Source organism: Dunckerocampus dactyliophorus, chromosome 12 (assembly GCF_027744805.1).
Source record: "Dunckerocampus dactyliophorus isolate RoL2022-P2 chromosome 12, RoL_Ddac_1.1, whole genome shotgun sequence".
In the NCBI taxonomy this organism is placed as follows: domain Eukaryota; kingdom Metazoa; phylum Chordata; class Actinopteri; order Syngnathiformes; family Syngnathidae; genus Dunckerocampus; species Dunckerocampus dactyliophorus.
In genome coordinates this window covers 22,741,894-22,768,789 of record NC_072830.1, presented here as the reverse complement: position 1 = coordinate 22,768,789, position 26,896 = coordinate 22,741,894, and the positions used below count along the sequence as shown (strand labels likewise).

Here is a 26,896-nt window from a genome sequence, read left to right as displayed (position 1 = left end):
CTCTCTGTTTGTTATACACAGTCACATTTGGCTCTGACAATGGCAAAATCTGTTTGTTTGCTTTATTTCGGGTGATGTTAAATCTCCATAGATACCAACATTTTGACTTGGCTTCGTCTTAGCACCAAGAGTAAGAGGGTTGGGCATCGCTTGAATTTGAATGATTCAGATTCCGATTCCGATTCCTTGTTTCGATTCCGGTTCCTAACGATGCTTGAAAGAGTAAGGGGCAATAAAGGTTTGCATGGTTTAAATGAGGACGCTAACCAGAATTCTTTTTGGATGAAATGTCTGAACTTCTCCATGAATTGTTTAATGATTTTGACTTTTTTTTAATCAACTTTACTATGAATTTCTTACAGGGCTATTTTCAACCAACATATAAATATCAAACCACTCAATTTGAATATAAATGTTATGAAGTTTCTTTCTGCAAGAGTACACATTCACAAAAGATATAGTTATAGCTAATATAGTTAATGAAAAAACACACGTGTGTGATGCTGCAGCCACTTAAACATGTGCAATCAAACAACTTGTAAAAGATTTGTCTATGAAAAGTACACAGGCTAATGTTATCACTAAGCAATAGTATACTTTGTTTGCTACCTCAATGTTGGTGTAAGCTATTTTTCTGACACCCTTATTTTGTAATAAGTAAACAGGATGTAGCCAACGGAGCTCTTATTTTGAAGGCCGGAAGTGTGTTGTGTGGGTTGAGAAGTTTTGAACGCTGCTAAACAAGACTAGCTGTGCACATGAATAAACTTACCTCCTAGAGCCGTAGCTCCCGTCCTTTATTTACACTGAACTGCCACAACAGTGGGCACCCTGAAAGCCTCGGTTACATCGGCATGAGACAGTCGTCAATTAGTGTTTGACTTCCCTGATTCTGACTGCTTCCAGGAAGTCCAACGTAGCGCATCAAAGACAAGGTATTCATGTTATTTCGCTAATTGTTTTCCATTTTTCTTTGCATATCCCCTTTGACAATTGGCGTAACCCTTGGGATACACGTACCCCACTTTGGGAACCTAGGCTACAGCCTAGCCTTTTCAAAATAATAGCTGCAGTTCTTTTAAAGATGTTTTGTACTCTCGCTTTTTTTTGTAACATAACAAATTGCCATACAAGTAATCATTATCTGCTCTGAATTGTAACCTGGACCTTGCTTTTATTGTGTTTTATTGCAGTAATGAAGGCGAGTTTGAAGAGAATGACCTCTCCTTCCTTGTTTGGAGCAGATATACAAGAGCTGTCATTTCATGCTGAAATGCAAACAGACAAACGACTTCGTTTTAAGGTGTGCAGGTTAAAATTTGAACATTTGCCACACAAACACATCATTACACATCGACAGAGAAAAAAGGTCAAATAATTTATTTTTAGCATGAAAAAGTACAAGCCCAGAGATGTGTAACCACACTTTCTTACTAGCTGTGGTCTACTTAGATATCTGATGCCCGCAAGCAGAGGTTTGAGGTGCCCCATGAACACGTCAGCAGCCTCAGCAATCACCCGACCAGCCCCATTGGCGACACACTGGAGATCAGACACAACCCTTTTGGCCTGGTTGTCCGCAGGAAGGAGAACAACAAAGTTCTGTGAGTGCTCACTCCTCTGTGATTATTCTCTCTTAGATTAGACTTCGTGGGGATGGAACAGTGGTAGTAGTTTTATTGTGGACAGTCACACAGTAAGAGCATCAAAACGCTATAAAGTGGTACCTTGGATTTTGTTACTAATTTGTTCCAAAACCAAATCGTCTGAAAACTGAAAAAAATGTTCCCAAAGCAAACAATGTAAAAGCCAATTAATCCATTCAAAACACCCATAAATGTTAACACAAAACACTTTCAAATTAGAACAATTACAGTTTTCCATGCAGAAAAAAATGCAAAATGTGTAGGAGAAGCGAGGCAACATTTTGGCAAAAATCTTTGTCAAAAACCGAATCCTACGAAAACTGGGGTGTTTGAAAACCGATTGTGCAATCCAATGCCTTGTAGGCATACATTGTATATCATATACGTTAAAATTGTGATACGTTAAAATAGGCCACTATTGTTAAAAATCCATATTCCCACATAATAACAACTACATACCATGTTGCTTGAGTCAGGCAAATGAATCCAATTATACACACGAACTATTGTATACAGTGTTCCCTCGTTTATCATGGGGGATAGGTTCCCAAAATAGCCCGCAATAAGTGAAATCCGCGAAGTAGCCTACTTAATTTTTTTACAATTATGCAGACAACTGCAGACAGAAGACAGGGAAGAGAGAGAGACACAGCAACCTTATGCTAAAGCACAGAACTACAACAATCAACTTATCACAATGCAATTCTTCTTAAAGAGCGCCAGGCTCGGCCTGTATCAGCTTTGTTACAGGCCGTAACTGCAATGCTGTTAAAAAAAAAAAAGCACTAAAATTGCACAAAAAAAACTTCGCAAAACAGCGAGTACGCGAAAGTTGAACCGTGATTCAGCGAGGGAACACTGTACTTAATGGCTTTCTTTGCAGCATTATTGATGCAGCAGAATGATGATGAAATCACAGCCTAATATGACTTTGTTTCATTCCAACCTACATCAGCATGAAGCAGTATCAGTGTGTTTCCCAAAACAACAAGTGACCTTTAACCAGAAGCTGTGAGACTGCACTGGATATTGGCTGTTGTTTAGCAACCATCAACCACCTCACCTCAAGTCATTGGTGACCGGCACCATAAAAGACATTCAAGAGCCACATAAATCAGCACTTGTTTGCTAATTGTCACATTGTCTTCCATATGCTATATTTGCAAATGAGTTGTAGGCTAGCCAGATAAGTCTGATGACTTCTTTATTTTTTAACTATCCTATCAAAGCAAGCCTTGTAGTAAGATGGAAAAAACGTCTTATCATGTTATATATTTACATTTCACATCATAAAAAAACAGCAGTCATAAAATACTCACAGAACTGCTCTTTGGTCTGACCATCATCAGCAGAGTTTTTCTATGACTTCCTGCTTTGACATGGGACATTTTTAACTATGGTTGAAAGTTAGACAAAGTAAGTATTGAAAAACACTGCATCATAAAGTCTTAAGAATTGTCAGTCAAAGTAATATCCTAATGACAACAGTGTAATATGAACATTTCAACATTCTTTTCTAACACTCCAATTTGTGACCTGTTGTTTTGCATTTGCCTCCATTTTTTTCACTCTTACACTCATACATTCAGGTTTGACACAACGATGGGTCCATTAGTGTTTGCAGACCAGTTCCTGCAGCTGTCTGCCAAACTTCCATCCCATAATATTTATGGCCTGGGAGAACATGTGCACAGGCACTTTCGCCATGACACATACTGGAAGACCTGGCCCATCTTCACCAGAGATGCTTTTCCCAATGGGGTGAGGAAGAGCAGGATATCTACCCAAGCATACTGTTACTCTGATTTTAACTGTGTGAATGTGTATTATCATTTTTATTATCATTTTATCTACACTCAACAAAAATATAAATGCAACACTTTGGTTTTTGCTCCCATTTTGCTTGAGCTGAACTCAAATATGTCAAACCTTTTCTATGTACACATGAGGCCTAGCTCAAATATTGTTCACACGTGTCTAAATTTGTGTTCGTGAGCATTCATCATTCATCCACATCACAGATGTGTTGATTAGAAAGTATAATTATTGCACAGGTGTGCCTTAAGTTGGCCACAATATAAACCTCAAATACCATATGGAGTAATCCCTTTTTATCGCAGGTAATTGGTTCCAGACAGGACGGTGATAAGTGAATTTCCGCAAATTAGGATTCGTCATTATAAATGGAGTAAGCATAGAAAACCTGTCTCTGATCTTCTAAATATGTTTTTTTTAACAGTATTAGAGCCCTCTAGACATGAAATAACACTTGTGCAGTCACCTTTACACTCATATTACCCAATATAGTAGCCATAAAAACATAAAATAAGCTATTTATGACATAAAAAAAGGCTTGTGCTTGTGTGTGGTGTTATAAATATTAGGGATGAGGGAGTACACCGCTGTCTGTGTCTGCATCTGTTCACCCATCTAAATGGTCTGTATCCATATCTGTACGCTGAGTGGGTGGGGCATAAACCGGAAGTGGGTGTGGTTTAACCGGAAATTGGTGGGGCTTAATTTGGTACATTATTTTAAGTCTGAAATTGACATGGATTGTTCAGAAGCTTCTATATTTGCTTATTATTCAGCTATATGTGTACTATGTATATGGGTAAGTGATCTGTAAGACTTTATTATTTAATTATATTTTTAATGATCTGTGTGAAGTTGGTGATTCATGTAAACATCCAGTGATGGTAAACAGGGAAATAATCTGTCAGCCTTGTTCACTGTAGTTTTCTCAAAATCACCGCGCTCAGCACTACGAGCAAAGTTGTCCAGCTGACTTTATATCACCAGCCAAATTAGAAGCAAGCAAACGAGGAAAAAAAAAAAAAACGCAGACAGTGACCGACTCAATATGAGGCGTTTACAGCGCTGTCTTCTCAAATGCATCGCGTGCGTAACGAAATAAGTTTACTCATTCAAACCTGTCCAGAGTGGAGGCAGTGACCAACGTGACACGAGCCGTTTTCAACTCTGTCTTGTGAAATGCACCACGTACTTCTCTCTCTGCTCCGGCTGCAGGGAGTCTGTCTTGGGAGGGGCGGTCGCTGTGTGTGACTGGCCAATCACAGACCGTGAAGAGTGAATACATAAGTAGTTACCCAATGGAGATTTTCCTTCATCACAATTATGGATAATGACGAGCTATGCTCGTTTCATGCTCGTACTCGGCAAAAATGCATTATCTGTCTAAAACGAGTATCCGGCACATCCCTAATGAATACCTGTATGTTCCCTAGGGGAGCTGAGTGGCAGGGATATGGGACTTGACGTTGGGGGTTCAGAGTTGAGTTTTAGCTTGGCATGGGTTACAGCCGCAAAAGTAGCCTGTGTTTTTAGCCTGTAGTGAAATAATTCAAACCTGCAATAAAAGGGTGTTGTTGTGGCTATCAAGTCTCGTGTGTGCGTGTCAGTAACAATACTGACACCTAGTGACCAGTCTAGTTTACTACATATCATTCATATTGAATGCCTTATTTTTGTATTTTATTTCATTTAGCCATTTTCCTGCTTGAAAATGCGTAAGTTAGGCAAAATGTACATAAAATTTGCTTCAATATGCATATTTTTTACTAATAATAGACCGTATTCAACCACGAAACAGTATGATTTATTAATGCATATATTTTTGAAAAAAACGTGATAAAGTGATGCCACAAACTGGCGAGGGACGACTGTGCACCGATCCACAGCATCTCAAACATGTTCAATGGGTGACGTTGACTGTGTTCCAGGAATGGTGTACAGATCTTTGCAAAATGCAAAGTGTGCATTATCATTACCTTGTTACAGTATCCCTGTGTATTCTATACAAATGCCAGCAATGAAATGCACCTGTGTTTGTTTTCCATAACATACGCCTGCCCATACCAAAACCCCACCGCCAAAATGGGCCACTTGATCCGCAACGCAGGACAGCATACTCATTGGACATGTCGCCCTTTGAGCATGCTTGGGATGCTTTGGATCGGCGTATACGGAATTTGATGCTCACACCAGATACCAACTGCTTTTCGGACCTCACCCCTACCCCCCAATACAGTTGAGGGCCTTTTATTGTGGCCACACTGAGGCACACACGTGCGATAATCATGCTGTCTCATCAGCATTTTGATTTGGATGGATTATGAATCATGAATCATGCTTACTAGCACAGATTTAGACAGATTTGTGAGCAATATTTGACAGAGAGAGGCCTTTTGTCTGCATAGAAAATGTTTTATATTTAGTTCAGCTCATGAAAAATGAGAGCGAAAAAGTGTTGTGTTTATATTTTTGTTGAATATAATTGAGTAATTACATGTCTTATACTTTATAACCATGCTCTTTTCTGTCAGTTTGAAATGTTAGCAGCTCAGACTACAGTATTGCAGGTTTTATTCAAGATTCAAGAGAGTTTTATTGTCATGTGCATGGTAAAACAGCAGTTATACTGCTATATATTGATATATATTGATAGCGCTATAAACCCTTGAAACGCGTACCCTTATCATAAAGTACTGAAAATACAATTCAGAAATTGTAATGTTATTCTAATAAATACTAAGCAAATGCAAGAAGGATGTTGTGTTGGGTGAGTCTTGGACATGAGAAACAGATCCAAATTTTCAGTTGTGTCAAAGTCTTTGCTTCCCATTTGCATCCCAAACTTTCCCTTCTCCAGCTGTCAGTGCACAGTAGTTTAAAAAAAAGCCAACAAGCTAGCTACATGTTAACAGCGTATGAAATAATGCCATCTGTTCAAATGTTTATCTTAATTGTTCTCTCATCATCTAATGTGTTTTTTTTCTTCCAGGGAACACACAACCTGTATGGACACTATCCCTTCTTCCTTTGTTTGGAAGATAAGAGTGGAATGTCATTTGGTGTCTTCCTCATGAACAGCAATGCAATGGGTAAATAACTGCATACAAACACACATGCAAGTTTATATCCAGAGAATAAAGTTTTAAATTGGGGTGTCCAAAGTGTTGACCCGCAGTTCGTTGTTTCATTGACCCTCAACATAAGATATATTATTAGATATTACACTATATTAGTCCCTCATTTATCACGGTTAGTTGGTTCCAGACCAGACCACGATAAGTGGATTTCTGCGAAGTAGGATTCTATGTTAACCGGAATAGTTATCATAGTTGGAGTGTAGAAAATCTGTTTATGACCTTCTAAATACAGGTTTTAATGTTATTAGAGCCCTGTATACATGAAATAGGAAGCTACCGAGCTAACTAGTTAGCCTCTCCAATTTACTTGTTCTAAAGTTAAGAAAGTGTTTCAAATGGAGTGGGGAAGAAGGACAAAGTAGCCAAAAAGTTACCACTTCCACACGGAATGAGAGGATAGCCTTTTTTTCACTCCATCTCAGCCATGGCATGTCGGCTTGCTCAGCCGCCAGTCTCTTTGCAGTGTGAAAGGTAATGTAACCTAACGTCATGTCTAATAACATTACTGATGCCTGACGTGACTATGATAAGACCAGAATACTACAAATACTTGTCTTTCAATATTTTTTACTAATAATAGGCCATATTTAACCATCACACAACGACCATTTATTAATTAAAACTGCAACCGCAGTGAATACATAAAGTATAATGCTTAAAATTCTAAATTGTGTCATTTGTACCAATTTCAGAAGTGACTTTGCAACCTGCTCCCGCTGTGACGTACAGAACAATTGGAGGAATATTGGACTTTTATATTCTTTTTGGAGAAACACCGGAGCAAGTGGTGCAGGAGTTCCTTGAGGTGTTGTATACGTTTTTTAAATGCAGTTTGTGTCTATATTTAGCACAGCGTATTCATTTTTAGTGAAACAATTCAGTGTAATATTGTCTCTTGACTATATCATAACGATTGTGCTCTTAGCTTATTGGCAGGCCTGTCATTCCGCCCTACTGGTCACTGGGATTCCAGCTTTCCAGGTGGGACTACGGTAGCCTGAGTGAGGTCAAGGCAACCGTGGAAAGGAACCGTGCAGTGGAGCTTCCATACGTAAGATGATTCCCAATGCACCTTTATGTCATTTCAGACAGCCAGTATCTTTTATGTTCAATAAGCTTGTGTCAAAAGGTTTGCTTGCCAGTAGCAGAAATAATGTATAATATAATAACTGCATTTAGATCAGGTTAACCATATACATTTTTTTGTTACATACTTTTTTGTTAGCATACAAAATAAATATATAATTTTGCTGCAGAAACGTAGTGTGCTTTGTACAGTTGTGTTCAATGTTTGAGGAGAGTGGTGCAATATAACTCGTTATGTTTTGTGAAACATACTGCAACAACCTGTGTAAATCTTTCAGTAAAGGGAATCAATAGTTCATCTTGTGCGACCTGTGTTACATTTGAACACTTTAAAACTTCTCTTCTGTTGTTCCATAGGCCTGACATGTAACACTATCTGGGTAGGCTTCATATGCACGTGGAAGTGGCAGAGCGATAGGAATGGCCTTTAGCTTCGACGGGGTAATTCAGCTTCCTGCCAAATAACGGAATGTCTGCTGGGCTCTATAGGTTCAATCCCAAGAGCACTATTTTTCAAGTGTAACTGAATGTTAATACTGATCAAAGATCAATCAACCAAGTTCCTTTCATGATCTTATTTATCCTCATCTCAAAACCTACTCCAGACGCTCTCTCCTTCCGGGATGATAAATACCAACTCAGGTTGACATTTTCTTGAAAATGTGTCTCTCTGCTTATCTCCATAGTGGCCAACAGTCAATCTGCACACATGCACTGATGTTTGACACTCATTTTATTAGTTAATTGCTAAAGTAAACTCCTAATCTTAACCTTTATACTAACTATGATCATAAATCTGTTTCACAACAGAGCGTTACTTGGAGTCCGCTTATCTAATTGCCAAATACAACAAATGCATCACCCTGATAGTGCTCAATCTTTCTGTGATATCAAAGATTTTAGGAGGCAGATGCTTCCTCTTCTGCCACAGGGCGCATTTATGACAACCTATAGATAAAACATCAGAGAGAAGATGATTGGAGACGACAACAATAGGAGGAAAAATGCTCTCGCTTGACTTGAAGTCATTTATTTTTGTATATAATAGACTTAACTGAACTCAAGATTCATTCATTCATTTGCAGAAAGAGGTCTTGTCAGAGTGTCTATCCAGCTAATTATGATAGATATATCATATATATAGGTATATCGTGTCAGTGTCAAGCTCTGAGGATACTTTTACTTCAACTAGTGCATAACTGTCAACATTTGCATTCTAAAATAAGACAAATGTTCTAGAAAAATAACAAAATAAGGTAAATTCTGGTCTTCCATTTTCCGGTAGCACTCCCTGGTGTAAACACCAGAGGCGGGAGAAAATTAGTGTTTTGCAAGTCTCAAGTAAGTCTCAAGTCTTTAATTCCAAGTCTTGAGTCAAGTCTCCAGCATGCCCGCGACCCTAATGAGGTTAAGTGGCATAGAAAATGGATGGATGGAGTCACGTCTCGATGACCAAGTCTAAGTCAAGTCTCAAGTCAAGACAGACAGTTCAAGTCAAATCCAAAGTCATACGCTTGAAATTTTTGTGTCCTTTTGAGTCATAAACACTGTTTAGTATTTAGTTTATGACCTTGTAATTTGCAAATGCAAATGAAAAAAATATCCTCTGTAGCATGTTGACATGTTAATTACTGCCACTCTGCAGCAGTCTGGCGCTGATAGAAATGTAATCCACACCCTCGTTGTTTGTTCTGAAGCCTGATTGGACGTTAATAGATGCGATGCATTCAATGAGGCATATATGTGGGAAAATGTGTTACCTTGCTGGAAATGGCACAATAACGGTCACTTTAGTTGAATACTTTTAATGGGGACACATTTTACTCAACATACTCACTGAAAATCTCAAATAAAATACTAAGATCTGAGTCAAGTCCTGAGTCAGTGATGTCAAAGTCCAAGTCCAGTTGCAAGTCTGTTATGATATTGTCAAGTCCAAGTCACATGACTCAAGTCCACACATCTGGTAAATACTCAACCACATATTGTGGTGCGATCGTGTTATTCTACTGGTGTGCTTCTTTTATTTTGAAGGCCTGACCGGTTACAAGATTTTTTTTTTTTTATGAATGTAAAAATACTATTGAAACGGGAGGGTATTGGGGAAAAAAAGGGAAAAATACAATAGTGTTCCGGTGAAAACGGGAGGGTCGATGGGTATGATACAAGTAATCAATGGCTACACTCATGTAACATAAAGTCACTGTCCAATGAAAAGCTTGTATCTCCACATTTTTTCTCAAGTATTTGTATCTTTCAATTTTTCCCCAGGGTTTCTCTTTTTCATTCTCTAAAATGTTTTGTATGAAAACAAAAATCTCACAAAATTTGGAGGTACGTGCTGTCATTGGACAGTGGTGACATGTGATATTTAATACATGAACATATGTAAAGAGTTGACAATCTAATTCATGCCAGTATATCTAAAGTGATTCATTTCACTATCGTCTTGCAGGAAATCCAGTATACTGACATTGACTACATGGAAGACAAGAAAGACTTCACCTATGACAAAATCAAGTTCAGCGAGCTGCCTCAGTTTGCTAACTATCTTCACGAGAAAGGACAGAAATACATCCTCATCCTGGTAGGAAAGTCACACTCAATGTCATATGTCATTGTAATCTACTGTATTGACACAAATACAGGACCCGTAGTCAGTCACATGCACACACACCAGTGACCTGGAGGGATGCAGCTATGACAGAGAGCAAAAAAAGTGGCTCAAAGGTTGGGAAAATTTGCAAACAACCGAGCTAATTTTAAGGTAATCTGTGATCACTGAAGCAGTGTCATCAAACAATCTATGAAATATGATGTCATATTATTTCACTTATATTGAAAACTTAATTTAGTCTTTTTTGTGTTGGATTTTGTTAGAAATATTTTTACAAAGAAGAGGGGTTGCCTTATATTACCAGCATACATACTGCATATATTTTTTTTAGTACTACAACATGTACATTGGCTCAACATGGTACTAGGGGTGTCACAAGATCTTGCGCGTGGTGATATTTCTCGTTTAGACTAAAGCTGTCTTGCGGGAACAGGTTAGTCAGAATCCAATCAGACTGTAAATTATGGCATCGCTACTGTGAATGATAATACACGTAATATGGAAGTAGCAGTGCAGGAGGCAGGATTGGAACCACACATTAACTGCTTTACACACACTATATACCTTGCAATCCAACCTAGCTCAGTGTTCTCAGCGTCACTTGCTATTGACGTGTGGCTGTTTTTTCCATCGGAGTCGAACAGTTGCTGCTGTGTTAATGTCCAGGCAAGAAGCTGTAGGAATTCTACATTTGATCAAAGTTGCTTAAGATTTGCCAGATCAAAATACGGCCCATACTTCTGATACCGGACCTTTTGTGCTCTGAAATTGATTCTCAAATTAAATATTGATACTTTTGATACTTCAGTCATTTGAGGTAATGTATATCATTAACAGGAACATAGTGGAAAGTAACAAAATTGTTGAGATCTTGTCTAAATGATACGCGGTTGGTGGGAGCTACTTCTTCTTCCACCTGAGCAGCGGCGGAACACAACAAACCTTGTTAAACACCTCAGGTTGAACCACATCACTGATTACAGCATTTCAGAGGTAGACTGAAGAGGAGAGCAGTCAGAGCACAGTGTCAGGCGCTGCTAGGGCAGTGCTTCTCAAATACGACCCCGGGGGGGCCGCAGTGAACTGTCAGTATACTGTTGCAGTATACTGTTAGTATATTATTGCGGACCTGCCAACATTTATGAATTTATCGTACTCTCATGGAATTTGACTCTTGATTACGCTTGTAAGGTTCACTGCTCTCCATTTTGTTGCATTTTACTGGTTTCGGTTCCTAGTTCAGTCTGTACAGTACAGATAAATAAATAGATATTATCAGTTTCTCAATAGTATTTCAAATTGGGGAGGGGGCACAAAAACATTTCTGTCCTCCAGTGGGGGCATGTCGGAAAATAATTCAGAACCATTGTGCTAGGACAAGACACATCTCTGCCGCAGTCCGTCAGTGCTGCTTTCAGGCACTATCCAGGTACAGAGGGATGAAAATGTGGAGCTTTAAGCGGTGCTCAAGCACTGTTGCTGTTAGAGTTGTTCAAACTAAATATGGTTACTAAATAAGCAACTAAATAAATTATTGCTTCACACATAGCTGCATTGGTTCAGCTTGGAGTAACAGCATGTGGTATATGTATGTGATAACATGCTATGTGAGCAAAATGTGGAAAGAACACTAAAGAACCTTCCCAGCCCTGAGCAAATTAGCAGTGAGATACCCAGGAATTACTGTCACTTCTGTACCAGAAGATAGTTGTTTGAAAGGCGGGAGGGTTTCAGCAAAAAATGGAACAGACTAAAGTGGAAGACAGTAAATATGATATTGTTTCTTCACAAAAACCTTGGAATGAGGGAACATGTCAATGCTGGATGCTCTTGTTGTGTTATGGACATGTTCAGTATTTTTAGGTTAAAATGTAACTGAATTGTGAATTGGTTTTCATTCTTGTAGTAGTCTTTAATAAACAATCATTTATTTTTGTGGTTTTATTATTTCACTTAGTCTCTTTTTTGTTTAAAACATAATTTTCACATATTTTATATGATGTAGCGCTCTGTTTTTTCAGGTGTTGTATAGTTCAGAGTTTAAAATACATGAATGCATTTCTCAGATTTTTATGCTATAAGCTATGTTATGATTTTAAGCACACTGCTCTTGAAAATGTACACATTAGGTGTGTAAGTATTGATTTTGGATCTGTATCACCAATACCAGACTGAATGTTACTCAGTATCGGATCAGAAAGGAAATTAGTGGTATCACACAGACTTCTATCAAGTCATATGATATCAGCATCCTTTTCACTACGTCCCATTAGCGCCGAGCATTTTTGTTCCAATTTGTGTTACACAGATAAAAGCATCATACGTCATGCGTTGGTCATGCATGCGAAGTTATAAAACATTTTAAAATGTACCTACATTGTTTTGTCTGTTTGTTCAGTCCTATATTTTGTCATTATAGTTTTCTTAAAAGTAATGATAAAATATCGTCGGGTCTCGTTCTCCTGAAACCAATATCATGTATCGTCTCGTCTTGTGAGCTGAGTGTATCGTAGCACTCCTAGTTTGGACCATCATTTTAAGAATCCAAATGTCTGAGCTCTACAACTGGGTTAATTTTCCCGGGAATTTCCCCGGGAAAACCACAAATTACATTTTGAGAAATACAAACGAATGTCAAATCACTATTTGAACAATTAAATGTCAAGTTTAATAACAGGTAAGTGTTATGACTATGACAAGATCCTGATCTGAGAACCAAATTATCCTGTTTTTGTACTACAGAGCTTTATTTTTTTGTGAATTGAAAAATTATGTTTAATGGAATGTTTGTCTGTTTCCTCCAGGATCCTGCTATTGCCACTAGTAAGAGGGTTGGGGGTGCCCCATATGAGTCCTTTGATCGCGGGACAGAGAAGAATGCATGGGTCACTGAACCAGATGGGAAAACTCCTTTACTTGGAGAGGTGAGACAAATGAGGGCATAGACATTAAACTTTTAGTGGGCTTGGGTTTGGGTTTTATCTGCATTCATTGCTAACATTATACTCTTTTTAACAGTCACATAGATTAGCAGGTCCTTCGGCTAAATGAAATGAAATTGATGTTTACTCTTTGTTCTGTATATAAACAAAAGTTAAAGAGAGGAGATTGGTATGAGATAATGTGTATACTGTACATAGAACTTATCAAACATTCTCAGGAAAACTGTTGATTGTATCTCCGTGTTCTCTTAAGAATTTAGTAAGAAAGCCTCACTGTTCCTGCCCCAGCTTTGTGCGTTTGGACAAATTACAGCATTCCTGAGCACAGACCCTCGTCAAGATTGAACTTTTAACAAAAGCTGTCTGAGCAGCGCAGTTTCCTTAACCTTCAGTGTACACTGTGACAACAATGAGTCCGTAAATGGCAATGAATTACCTTTTATTTTGAAGTGGCCCAGACAATCATAGGACTTGGGTGTCTGTCTACCTAAAAGCTCAACATACAATATTTTTTTTCAAAACAACAAACCAAAAAACAAAACTCATATTTAGCATAAAATGATGACTCAAAAAACAGATTATTCAGAAAGTTTACAAGAAATCTAATAGTTCTGGTCAGCAGAATGGCCCAGTGGCTTACTTACACTCTTGCCCCACTGTGGGTTGTGATCGATCACAGGGTAAGTCATATAGAAATGGATAGATGGATTAAATCTATACTGAAAGTCTGTAGAATGTTTTGAGCCTCTGCATTAAATAATAGGTCACCAATTAAATAAGAGTATTTGCACTAACAGATGTCAGGGTGACTCGTTGGTCCCAATTTCCATCAAACCATAACACTCTCTAATGGAAGTTCAAGCCCCTGGAGTGCTATTTTTTTCCCTTTCTGCCCCCACAGCTTGTATTTAAAAGGCTCTCTCCTGCTGTGAAGGTTGGATATGTGAGGGATAAACTTGTGCTGGTCTTATGCTTTTACAGCCTTGTTTTGATTATGCACGCGATTAGGTCCAATCCCACTGCTAATCGCCTTTTCATGCTGCTTATAACAGGTCAAACATATGCATTGATTCCACATTAGTATTTAATCTTAAAATGTTCTGCATCACTGCATCACAAATTAAGTGTGCACTCGAGAGAGAAAGAAAGATAGCACTTTATGTGCAATTGTGCCTCGAGTTCTATTAATGAAACACTGTTTGTTGATTATGTCCATGCAGGCTTTTATCTGTGATGATTACGGAGGCTTGTTTATTTTCATTTGAATGTATGTGTCCTAATTATGAGAGCAGTGGGGCTCTTTCTGAACCACTGCATTGGCCTTGCTCGTGAAAAGACCACAAGACGTTTCGTTGCAAGTTACTTCCAAAACGTAACACATCACATCATTATGTCATTTGAAAGTACAGTTGTCACTCGCCAGAACAGAACGCGGCTTCACTCTGTCACGGTTTTTCAAAAATAATTCAGCAATTTCATTAATTAATTTAATTAAACAATAGTGCTGTTTTGTGGTTGAATACGGCATATTATTAGTACAAAAAATATGCATATTTAACAAATAATATAAATACATATTTTTTTTGCCTAGCATTCAAAAGACGCATTGAAAGCCCTTCAAGATATGTAGTATTCCATTGTGGTCACTAGGTGTCAGTAGTATAACTGTAATATTTGGTGAGACACACAAGGATCAGACTTGATTGCCAGAACCAGAGGCTTTCATTGCAGGTTCGAACGATCTCACAACAGGCACAATAAATCCACTGGCTACCTTTGGGGCCGTAACCCACTAAAAGCTGAAACTCAACTCTGAACCCCCTATGTCACTTTTTGTCCGCCACTCTTTCAGGTCCCTTAGAGAACACATTTATAGTAACACACACAGGCACAAGTCTTATTCATGTCTTAAATTCTTTATTTACTCTTATTAGGTCTCTTGTATTGGGTATAGGGAATGTAAATATAACTGTAGGGGTGCTATTTCAGGTCTAGAGGGCTCTAGTAATGTTATAACTGTATTTAGGAGGTCGTAAACAGGTTTTCTTTACTCTAGCTATATTCCATTTATAAATAAGGAATCCTACTTGACTCTACAATGAATTGTACAGTTGTAAAATCGTGATTGTTATATGCTGGAATTTCCATTTTTTAAGTTGAGCACACACAAATACTGCTGCTGTTTATTCCAAACTATCTCTGTTTCTCTCAGGTCTGGCCAGGAGAGACAGTATTTCCAGACTACACCAGCCAAAATTGCATCGACTGGTGGGTTGATGAGTACGTAAGATTCTATCGGGAGATCAAACATGATGCCCTCTGGATAGTGAGTTGTTGTTTTTTTTTTTTATATCAAAAAAAGTATAAAAAAATACATAATACAATTGTATCATGTCATTTATAATTGTCATGATTCCTTAAACTTGAGCTATATTAAGCTAAAGCTATATAGCTATATTGAGCTATATTAAAGTCGGCTTCTCTTGGTTGCAGGACATGAATGAGGTGGCTAATTTCAAGAAAGGATCAACTGAAGGATGCGCTGATAACAACCTCAACTATCCTCCCTACACTCCAAGTAACACATTATTTTCACTTTATCAAATATTTAAAAGATGTGTCCTAGCTTGATTATGTGAAGTGTACGGCACTGGATGAACCATTTAGCAGTAAACACATACCGTAGATGGCTTCAGGTGAGCACAAATGGCATGCACAAGTCAATGGGCAAAATATACTGTCTGTCTAAACTTGTGTAAGATTATTATTTTAAGGAAAAGGAGTAGGAAGAAGCGGAGTTTATTTAATCCTCCTCCTTCTCCATGTCGATCACTGATAATTCACTCACATCATGTCTTTTACTTGTTGACACTTAAAATATTTTGTTCATTAAGTTTTGTTCACTTCCTGTGTGGAAAAAAAGGAAGGTATTTGTTCAGTGGGAAAAAAAAACAGTGAAATAAGATAAAAAATTTAACAAAAGTAACAAAATAGGAATGCATTTTGTTTTCATGGTCAAATAAATTTTTAAAAAGTACATAAAAATAACCACAAATAAAAAATTGAAAATAAATGAATTAGATTAAGTGGAGACATTACATAATGATGAGTAAAGCAAGACATTGAAAATAAACAAATACCGGAGTAACATTTGTAACTGCACAATTCGTAATTCATTTCTGGATATAAATTAAATAATAACTTATTAGTCACGTTCAGTTAATGAAATCTAGTACTTAATATTTGGAATTTGGCGTGATCTGTTGTTATTATAGCGTTAATGTTGATTATTGATGACATCAAGTGGCATCATGTTTTTGTGAGTTGTGCCTTTTCTTTTTCTTGTAGTCAAGATGATCGTCAGTATTTTTCCAGTTACATAATGTCTTCAACAACAAGTACTTTGGCTTCCTCCGGTCCTCCAATTTAACTAGATGTAGATTTTGCAGTTGGCGGTCCGATTCCCTTGAGTTTCCTCCCGCTTCCTTAAGTCGCATGCTTTCTTGGCGATGTCGGCGTTGCATTATGTCAGATGCTCACTGATGTAGTTAATGTAGTTTGCTCCTTTCTGCTTACTTCTCTGCCTCAGCAATGCCAACTTGTTTTTTTTTTGTTGGTGAACTTTGTGTTGTTATTCTAACCAGACATCGAAATGCATGTGTCGGTGTTGTCGACATCCACATTCGCCTTCTTCAGTTGTAGAAAGTTGTCCGCCTGTTTCTCTGTTGAAGTAACATCAACTTGTTCACCTCCTCTGTTATGAGCTGCTCTTGCAAAAGACCTGCGTATAATGTGGATTCCAGTCACAGGCACATTGTTCAAGCACACGGAGTGTTCCAAATCATCAATTCTGCACATCATTTGCAATTGGAAGCGATCCTTTTCATCATTTTGCTTCTTTAAGGCAACCACTTTCTCTTCCAGCCCATCAAATTGTTTACAAAGTGATGCGATATCATTCTTCAGTTCCTTAATGTGTTTTGTTAAGTACTTATGTTATCGTGCTGTTTATCTCTTATATCATTCGGCCTTCCTTGCATGTCGTTCAACTTCATTATTACTTCTCGCAGACTACCTGCATCCTGGCTGTCTTCCAGGTCCTCTTCCTTTGTATTCGCTGCTGTAGAAGCCCTTTTTCCTCTCATTTTATTGCTGAGCAGTATCATTGAAATTTGGATGTTAGCGACGGTTAGCTGGTCTTGCTAGCGAGTGTCGGCACTCGTAACCCGCTTTTTCCGACAAGTTAGTTAGAATAGTGTCAAAATAGTCTGAAACTTTTCAGCTTGTCCGTCCTCACAGGAAGTGACATTGTATTTGCATAACTTCATAACTAGAAAAGACTTTTGCATTTTGATAACCTATCTCCTTAGCCTTTTTCTACCTCCATCATCCTTCCTCTCCCACTGTGGCCTACAGATGTTCTTGTTTGTGTGTCTTTACTAAACGCTTTTTCTTTTTTAACCGTCCTCTGCGTATCTACCATAATCCTTTCCACCAACAGAAATTCTGGATGAAGTGATGTACAGTAAGACTCTGTGTATGGATGCCAAGCAGGCCTGGGGGAACCACTATGATGTCCACAGTCTCTATGGCTACTCAATGGTGCTGGCTACTGAAAAGTGAGTACGGAATTAGTGTTAGAAGTGTTTTGCCAACGTGTGCTTTGGAAGCCAACTTGCTGACATTCAATTAGAGCAATGAGGAATTAGCAAGGAAAAAAATATGCAGTGGAATTTCAAAAATAGTAGCGTGCACATGTGTTAGAAAATATATGCATTTTTTTTTTAGTAATGATTAGAGACCAGAATTAATGAGAGGAAAAAAGACCCAAGACAAATCTGATGATTCAATGCAGCATATTGACTTTTAAATTATGGCTGCGACTCCTGCAGACCAATTTCAAGTTGGATCCCATTTCTTAACTGTAGGAATATACCTTTAATGAGCTCAGCTCCCAAAGTTTGTTAAGGGATTTTGCATCTGGGTCAGCACTTAAGTAAACCAATTAGGAGTCATCAATGTGAGTGGATTGTAATCATAAATATACTCCATAAAACTGGCTTAACTTACAGTCCTGTCTGTGTCTATCGTTTGTGGTGGCCGACAGGGGCAAATGCGCAGCAACGTCCAAACTTTCCCCACACAAAAATAATCCGTACCAAACACACACCATAAAACACATGCAACAGGAAAATTATGCAAATGGCAAATGCTGCAATAGCATCAACGGTGCAGGATCAAAAACAAATAAAAAAGAAAAATGCTGCACATGCACACATGCATGAAGAGAAATGCCCTGAAATGACCTGAGCGTTATCCGTCTTTAAAGATGTAAGCCAGGAGGCAATTGGGGGACTGAAAAGAAAAAGACAAATGTCTCTAAGTCTTTGCTAAATGCTTGGCCGTAATAATTGGTTGCTCTATAATACCGTAAAATATGACACCTTAAGTCTTTAAAGAGGAATATGCCTTACGTTCAGCGCCCCTGTTAGCCTGGCTACCGTTTTGTTCCGTGAACTTGCAGCATTTCTCTTGATGGTCTCAGAAGTAAATTTGCTGAAAGATTTGTGGTCACGTTTATTTTGACAGCCTTCCCGATTATTTGTCTCCTTTAATTCAAACTGTCCAAAGTAGGAACTATTTTTGAACATCATAAGGGCTTTGTATTGTTGACAAACAGTACAGTCTGTGGTTTTGTATGCATGTAGTCACTGTGTGTGTCAAAATGTGTGTGTGTGTGTGTGTGTGTGTGTGTCTTATACTGACAACTGTTTTATTTCACTTTCTCTCCTGCCCTTTGGCCCTTTTTTAATGTTTATGACCTTTTGCTGTTTCTCCTTGTTCCACAGAGCTCTGCAGCATGTGTTTGGAGGCAACCGTACACTGATGCTGACCCGCTCCTCCTTTCCAGGTGTGGGAAAATATTCGGGTCACTGGCTGGGGGACAATGCTGCCAACTGGAACGACATAAAATGGGCCATTCCTGGCATGCTTGAGTTTGGTCTGTTTGGGATTCCTTATGTGAGTTGTGAACTTTCTCTGAAGGGCAAATAACGCTCTTATGGTGTTTTAAGTATGAGCTGCCCTATGAAATGACAGAAACCTGCTTATCTCGAGGGGATTAGAAACAAGTAGAACACATTTATGCACAACAATGGGCCTCATTTTTATGTCATTCTTTTTACAATATGTATGCTTCATGTATATATTATTAACATTGTTATTTTTTTTTATTCCATTCATCCATTTTCAATGCCGCGTATCCTCATTAGTGTCACAGGGGTATGCTTGAGCCTATCCCAGTTGACTTTGGGCGAGAGGCGAGGTAAACCCTGGACTGGTCGCCAGCCAATCACAGACAAACATAGCAGCTAATGTAGACAAACAACCATTCACACTCACATTCATACCGATGGACAATTTAGAGTTGCCAATTCACCTAACATGCATGTTTTTGGAATTTGGGCGGAAACCGGAGTACCCGGAGAAAACCCACGCACGCACGGGGAGAACATGCAAACTCCACACAGAGATGCCCAACGGAGATTCGAACCCAGATCTTCCCAACCTCCTGACTATGTGGCCAACATGCTAAGCACTCGGCCACCGTGCGACATTATTATTATTATTTTTTAAATTATTATTATTAACGTGAAGGCAGGTCATAATTCTCAGCCCATCTTCTACATCATTCTCCATTAATTTGTAACAATAGAGTGACTGGCACACAGTAAGGGTCGTTGTAAGAGAGGGAGAGATTGGCTTATCGGGCGCAGGAAGTAATGAGACCACTACGCTGCTTATGTGACTTATAAGTTACTACTAGGGTTGTCAAAAATAGCGCGTTAACGGAAGTAACTAATTTATTAATTTAATTACATCAAAATGTTTATTATAATAAACACATGTGCACCCATGTCAAGCCACCCGTCTCTGTGTCTGACGCTCTTTTATAACTTTATTCTGACCTGAACACATCAATAGCAGTGCAATTCCAACACCATATACTGTATGTACCTCCAACTCACAAATACGTCTCTAGCCCTCCTCCTAATTGTCACTAGGCCACAGCGAGGTGCATTCAGGGGCACTCCGAACATCACAACAATGTTTTTTAATGTGTATGTAATGTGTATGTGTGGTCTATACAAACAGAAAGACAAAGAAAAACAATAATTAACAAAGTTAAAGTGTGATTTAAATGTTCTGCTACTATTAAAGAAACAAGTGTTAGCTAAATAGATTTTCAGACGTGTGCTACAGTATCTTTTATCATGATTTACATTTTCAGTTCATTTGGAGCTGTTATTACATACAAATATACAGTATATAATCTTGTCCGGTCATTTATTTTTTTCTTGATAAGATACAGTAAAAGGGGCATATTTCATACGTTGTTGCAAATGGTGATTAATCATGATTAATTAATTTGAAAATTTTTTCATCATTTGCGATCCTAGTTATTACTTCATCTGTATTCAGAAATGACTCATGAATTGTGCAATATGGTCCAAATTTTTACCCCATCATTTACAGTTATTCTGAATAATTATTTATTTTCTTATCCTTTTTTAATGTCCCCACTTATGTCACGACTATTTTCAATTTATTTTTTTGATTTGTGTTTATTTTTATTTTAATTACACTCATCAATTTCTTTCTTGACAAGAAAAAACACAACATGTAGCTGTAATTGAACTACAATCCAAGTACAACCAACTGTGAACCGTGCCAGCAGAGCAATGGACGTAAGAAGAACATATCACAGAGGCTGAGCCAGAGGCAATATAAATGATGCATGTTTCATTTTAGTTAACATGCAAGTCTCACATTCCAAAAATCTTTGCTGCTAATTGTTCAGACGGACAGTAGTCATGTAGGCAGAAGGACAGGCAAGAAAAACACATGCACACTAACACACACATATATATACACACACACAGACACACACACACACACACATACGGATATAAACAGACAAAGAGAGAAAGTACGGGGGAGAAATGGAATTTAGATCGATTCCCTCCCACTGAGTTTGTTGTAAAAAGTGACCAATCATAAACAATGGAAAGCAAGCAGTCTCTAAGGAATGGCCTTTGACTGAAAGTCTCTTTCTTAGACTTACATTGTACAATCATTGTAAATAAAGATCACAGTCCACATCTACTGTCTGCCAATACCTGAGCGGACATCAAAAGGCAAACACGCAGCCTGTTTATCAAACTGGTGCCGTTTAAAATAGGAAGACAGAACTATCCTATTTTCACAGTTTTATTTGAGATTGTTTCACACAGCTGTAATATTAGAATACACAGAATTTGTCATTGAAGACATTGATTGAAATAAATTGCAAGCTGTCAGTAATGTCAAGTTGTTGTCCCTTCATATGCTTCAGATTGGAGCTGACATCTGTGGATTTTTTGATGACTCCAGTGAAGAGTTATGTCGTCGCTGGATGCAAGTGGGAGCTTTCTATCCCTTCAGCCGCAACCACAATGCTCAGGGCTACAAGGTTCTTACTATCTTGTAATAAACTGTCAATGTAATATGTACTGTATAGCATGAATGCAATGGTGTGGAAGATAATGAAATATAGAGGCGAGCTGATCATTGATTGACCATTGTACTGCTGCGGCTTAAAAGCAATCGCTCATCAATCTCAGAAAAAAAAAAGTATAATGGAACCTTGGTCAAAAGGTCAAAACCATTTTTCCCATGGAAATTGAATTATTCCGTTCCAAGGTCAAACTGTTGCCACGATAAAATCTTTATTAACTGTACAGGCAGTGTTTTAAGTAATATTAACAATAGCACCTCCAAGTGTGATCATACTCCAAAATAATAGTATTCCAAGAGAATAGTCCAAGTATAATTTCATCCATGAGTCATGACTGTTCAGATTCAGATGTGTTTCAGCCGTTTCTTTCATTACTCATACTCGTACTGTACTGGCGTATTTACTCATGCTGTTCTATCTAATGTCTGTGTCTTAAGACTTCGAATTTGCCGCCGTATGACACTGACTAATTGGCCACTCAAAATTGTTGATAGGTATGAATGTGAGCGTGAATTGTTCTTTGTCTATATGTGCCCTGCGACTGGCTGGCGACCAGTCCAGGGTGTACCCAGCCTCTCGCCCGAAGTCAGCTGGGATAGGCTCCAACATACCCCCAAAACACTAATTAGGATAAGCAGCATAGGAAATGGATGGATGGATGACACTGTCTGACATAAATATTTAGATGGCGGTAGACGGAATCGTTAAACAGCAGTATGAAACAGAGCCTTTACCTTTTTATCTCTGGAGAAGGGTACAGACAGTTACTTTTGAATCCAAGAATTGGCCCCAGAAGGTACATTAGTGTAGATTTTACTTTGACAGACATAAATGATGCGATGATTGGTGCGCACCCAAGCAGTGGTGACCCAGAATTTAATACGGTGGAGGAAAGAATTAGGAATCGCTTGATTTTGACTCGAATTTCACGAATGAGACGAGGTTTAATGGCACAGAGAGTCATGGGAAAACTACCCAATGAGCTGAGAGCGGTGTTTTTATTGACATCAAACACTGATTATTTCAGATGAGCACAAATGACTGGGGAGAAAAATCAGACCCTTAGTGTTAAACAGCATGAAAATGAAGGCTGTGGCAGCAGACATGTGGCATTTCCATGCTCATCAGTGCTACAAAGATAGAATGGTTATAAATGGAGTGTGCGTGCGTGTTTGTGTGTATGCACCAGAAGAAGAGCTTTACAGTATTTGCTAGACGATGGGGAGATGAACATCCATCCATCCATCCATTTTCTATGCCGGGGGCATGCTGGAGCCTATCCCAGCTGACTTCGGGCGACAGGTGGGGAGATGAACATGAATTTGAAAAAGAATTTCGACAAAATGAGACAGCTAATATGTGACCTTTGCTGAAACCGAATCAAGTTTCTCACCCCCCGGCTGTGCACACCAACATGCACACACTCAAACTCAAAATCATACACACAAAGTCTGAGTTGCAGTCAGAGGCGGCATACGTGGATTAGCAGGTAAAAGGACAAGAGACTGACAAGACCCTTTTATTCTTAGAAATAAAGTGAGTAATAGTGTAATGCAAACCTTTACATAACCAAAATTAATAAAAGTACTCATGAAAACAGTAGTGATTCATTAGGCCCAGGGGTACGAATACAACCAGATGATTGCTCACTTTTTCTTTCTTCTGAAGCACCTTTTATGTTTTAATACAGCGTACCAACACCAAAATGGCGGAAACTATAAAGAAAGTAACAAAACCAACCAAGAAAATTCCAAACCTGATTAATTGCCATGCATCAGTAACCACAAGAAGTAACTGTTTCAGTACATTTTGTTCCATTTTCAATGTTGATAGCCACATTAAGCTCATCGACGGGAAAAAAGTGCCAAAACATGTCAGCACAAATTTTAATGTGCGATTATCACACCGCTGATCCACAATATCCCAGTTTCAAACCATACTTTTTTCCTAAATACACCTTGCATGGACCTGCATATGCTTTCAAAAAAAACAACAACCCAAAACAGAAGCGTCAGGCTTTTGCTCATCAACTCAATCCCTGTAATCGATGTTGTCTGCAGCCTCAGGATCCAGCTGCATATGGCGCAGGCTCAACCCTGGTGGAGAGCTCCAAACACTACCTGAGGATTCGTTACACACTGCTGCCATACCTCTACACACTCTTCTTCAAAGCCAGCACCACAGGGGAGACCGTTGTGCGTCCCCTGATGCATGAGTAAGTCTTTTTGAATACTGTGAATATACTGCCAAAATCTCAAATGTTTTTTAAGGTATTTTGAGGGAATATACAGTTTTTCATTCACCAGACTATGTTTATTAGTTTTACTTGTTTTGTTTTAAATAGGAATAATAATATCAATGTATAGCAGTATCAATTAATCAATGCTAATATTGTGCTTAGGAGTGCTCACATTATATTTGTTTTTATTTTATTATATTTATTAATTTATACTTTAATACTTTAAGCTTATGTAAATGACATTTCTTCCGTCACTATCCCCCTTAAGGTTCTATTCTGACAGCGCCACCTGGGATGTGGACCGTCAGTTTCTCTGGGGGAAACACCTGCTCATCACACCTGTACTGGACCCGGTTGGTTGGCACACACAAACAATTCCATAACACACCATTAAGTACTACATTTCACCCCCTTTGAGACCCAAACGTGCTACTTTATTTATTAAATGCAGTATGCAATACGCAGATGGGATGATGAGCTAATCTGACACACACATAGTACATCCTCTGACCTCCACAGGGAAAACATGACATGGGGTTTTCTTTGTTGCCCTCCCCTTTTCTCACCCCTCGTTCTTCCACTTTCATACCCAGCCTCTTTTCTCTCAGCTATAATGAGAGCACTGACCTCATTACAAGCAGATTAGAAGTGTAGATGGAAGTGTGTGTCTGTGTGTGCAAGGGCTAAGTTTCCTGTAAATGTGTGCGTCTGCACATGCATGTCTGTGCGGGCCGATGTAACAATTTCGGTCATGTCAAAGTGCCCTGATTAAGCAATTTAGCATGGCCCCTTGTGAATTACGGAATAGTGGAAAGTAAATTGGATCCAAAGTGCGAATGAAGTTACTTCAGAGTGTAAAAGTTGAGAATACTTGAAGGTGGAGCTGTCAGGGATTTATGGAAGTAGCAGTCATGGGAAGACTGAGCTAAAACCAATACAGGTGCTCCTCAGTGTACCGCGTCTCATGTTTCATCATTTTGTGGTCCCTAGGGGTGTTACGAGACGATGCACGAGATTGGGCCTACGAGACGAGACAAGTTAACATTACTTTTAAGAAAAGTACAATGAAAAAATATTAAAAATGTATGACAATATATTGCAATCTACTAATTTAATTTCTAATACGTTACAGTCTTCTGCACTCTGTGTGTACGCTAGTGGCCCTGCCGCCACCCGCCGAGACAAAAAGACTGTATGACTGGCTAAATTGCTCACTCTGTTTGTGCCGTTGCTCTATGAAACAAATGCTCCAAGGTGCTGAAACCATTGCACAGACTGAACTCTCTTCCTGCCTGTTTGGAGGCGGGAGATGAGGAAAACAGACATGCACACACATGGCAATATATTGAGGCTGGCAAATTAGTCATTTCATTTTCATTTATTGTGGGATTACAAACGCGCTTCCATAAATTACGTAAAAAAACAAATTTTGGTGCGTAAACACGAGACTCGCTCAAGAACAAGCTACAGCGTGGTGCGAAGAATACACTATGTGCTCAGTATTGGCCACACTTGTCTCAATCGCTTGACTCTCGCGACCATCATTAAAGATAAAGATGGTACTATAACATCTATCCGGATGTTGTGAGGATAATGAGGAACGGATCGATGAACAATCTCTTAATTGCAAAAACAAAACAGGCTGCTGTTGGCTGAACCATGCCAAAGTAACATCAGCAAACTCAACTGTCTTCTCTGCACGCAGCCACATTCAGGACACATGTCATGTTTACAGATGGTCGGAAATCACAACACTCTTTAACAATACGTACAGTACACATAATGTAACTGCCAGGTTGTTGATCCTCTTAAAGCGACAATAACAACTCGGGACTTGGTGGTCTTGTTGAAATGGAAAGGTTGCCAGTGCTTTCGTTTTAATTTTTTATACTGCTTTACTTCTTATATTTTGTGTTTTAATTACTGCATGTTGTGTCCTTTGTGTGTTCTGTGTACAGTGTGAGTGACTTAGGAGTTAATTTCGGTGTAATTTGGTATGAGATCCAATTTACACCACAACTTAACTAGGAATGGAACTCGTACGTAACCCGACGACCACCTGTTGAATCAAAATAAATATTTGGACAAAGCAAAGGGTAACAAAGTATTTTCTAGGGAACTTTGAAAAGGTCACAGATGCAACAGATGCACTGATCAACCCCAACCTTATCACAGTCAAATCAGTCCGTAAGGACATGGCCAAGGTTTGAGACATACTGTGGCGTGCAACAAAATGTCAAGTTGATGACTGGTTTTTGGGCAGTTGCCAGTTCTCTTCCTGAGCACAATGGAAGAGATTCCATGAGGCATGCAAAAGAATGCGAATCATTATTGCATCCCATCTGGGGAACCCTTGGCATGCATTTTGGATTCTGAGTCATCTGCTGCCACAAAGATTGTTTGGTTGAACCACTTTTATCTTACAAATGCCTTCTGTTGGATCTCATTTGATTGTTAAAGTTGATCTAATAGACTTGGAGAAGGCATTTGACGGTGTCCCTCGCAGTTTCCGCTGGGGGGTGCTACGGGAGTACAGGATAGGCCATTCGGTCATTGTACAACCGAAGCAAGAGCCTACTTCGCATTGCCAGCAGTAAGTCAAGCCTGATTCCGGTGAAGGTTAGCCTCCGCCAAGGCTGCCCTTTGTCACCGTTTCTGTTCATAATCTTCATGGACAGAATTTCTAGGCACAGCCAAGGAGTCAAGAGGGTCTAGTTTGGGGGCCTTGGGATCTCTTCTCTGCTATTCGCAGCTGATATGGTCCTGATGGCCTCATCAGGCTGTGACCTTCAGCGTTTACTGGGGCGGTTTGCGGTTGAGTGTGATGCTTCTGGGATGAGACTCAACACCTCCAACT

At 38.9% G+C, this 26,896-nt stretch overlaps 1 protein-coding gene across 6 annotated transcripts in view; it reads left to right on the top strand.

Annotated features, from left to right (window-relative positions):
• The window catches only part of si (sucrase-isomaltase (alpha-glucosidase)), a 96,201-nt gene that overhangs the window by 16,018 nt on the left and 53,287 nt on the right, over positions 1 to 26,896 (top strand). For 4 of the 6 annotated variants that reach the window (XR_008573099.1, XM_054793560.1, XM_054793559.1 and 1 more), the window contains exons 5-19: positions 1,194 to 1,303; positions 1,453 to 1,604; positions 3,236 to 3,407; positions 6,451 to 6,550; positions 7,291 to 7,403; positions 7,524 to 7,649; positions 10,140 to 10,271; positions 13,106 to 13,225; positions 15,456 to 15,569; positions 15,737 to 15,821; positions 17,745 to 17,862; positions 19,093 to 19,264; positions 21,639 to 21,755; positions 23,861 to 24,015; positions 24,308 to 24,392. Coding sequence is in view for 5 of the 6 variants with exons in the window: in XM_054793560.1 (XP_054649535.1) it covers positions 1,194 to 1,303; positions 1,453 to 1,604; positions 3,236 to 3,407; positions 6,451 to 6,550; positions 7,291 to 7,403; positions 7,524 to 7,649; positions 10,140 to 10,271; positions 13,106 to 13,225; positions 15,456 to 15,569; positions 15,737 to 15,821; positions 17,745 to 17,862; positions 19,093 to 19,264; positions 21,639 to 21,755; positions 23,861 to 24,015; positions 24,308 to 24,392 (1,871 nt within the window). In the remaining variant the exon portion in view is untranslated. Of the gene's footprint in view, positions 1 to 1,193; positions 1,304 to 1,452; positions 1,605 to 3,235; positions 3,408 to 6,450; positions 6,551 to 7,290; positions 7,404 to 7,523; positions 7,650 to 8,041; positions 8,126 to 10,139; positions 10,272 to 13,105; positions 13,226 to 15,455; positions 15,570 to 15,736; positions 15,822 to 17,744; positions 17,863 to 19,092; positions 19,265 to 21,638; positions 21,756 to 23,860; positions 24,016 to 24,307; positions 24,393 to 26,896 lie in introns of those variants that run through there. The other 2 variants (XM_054793563.1, XM_054793562.1) reach the window with 2 other exon arrangements.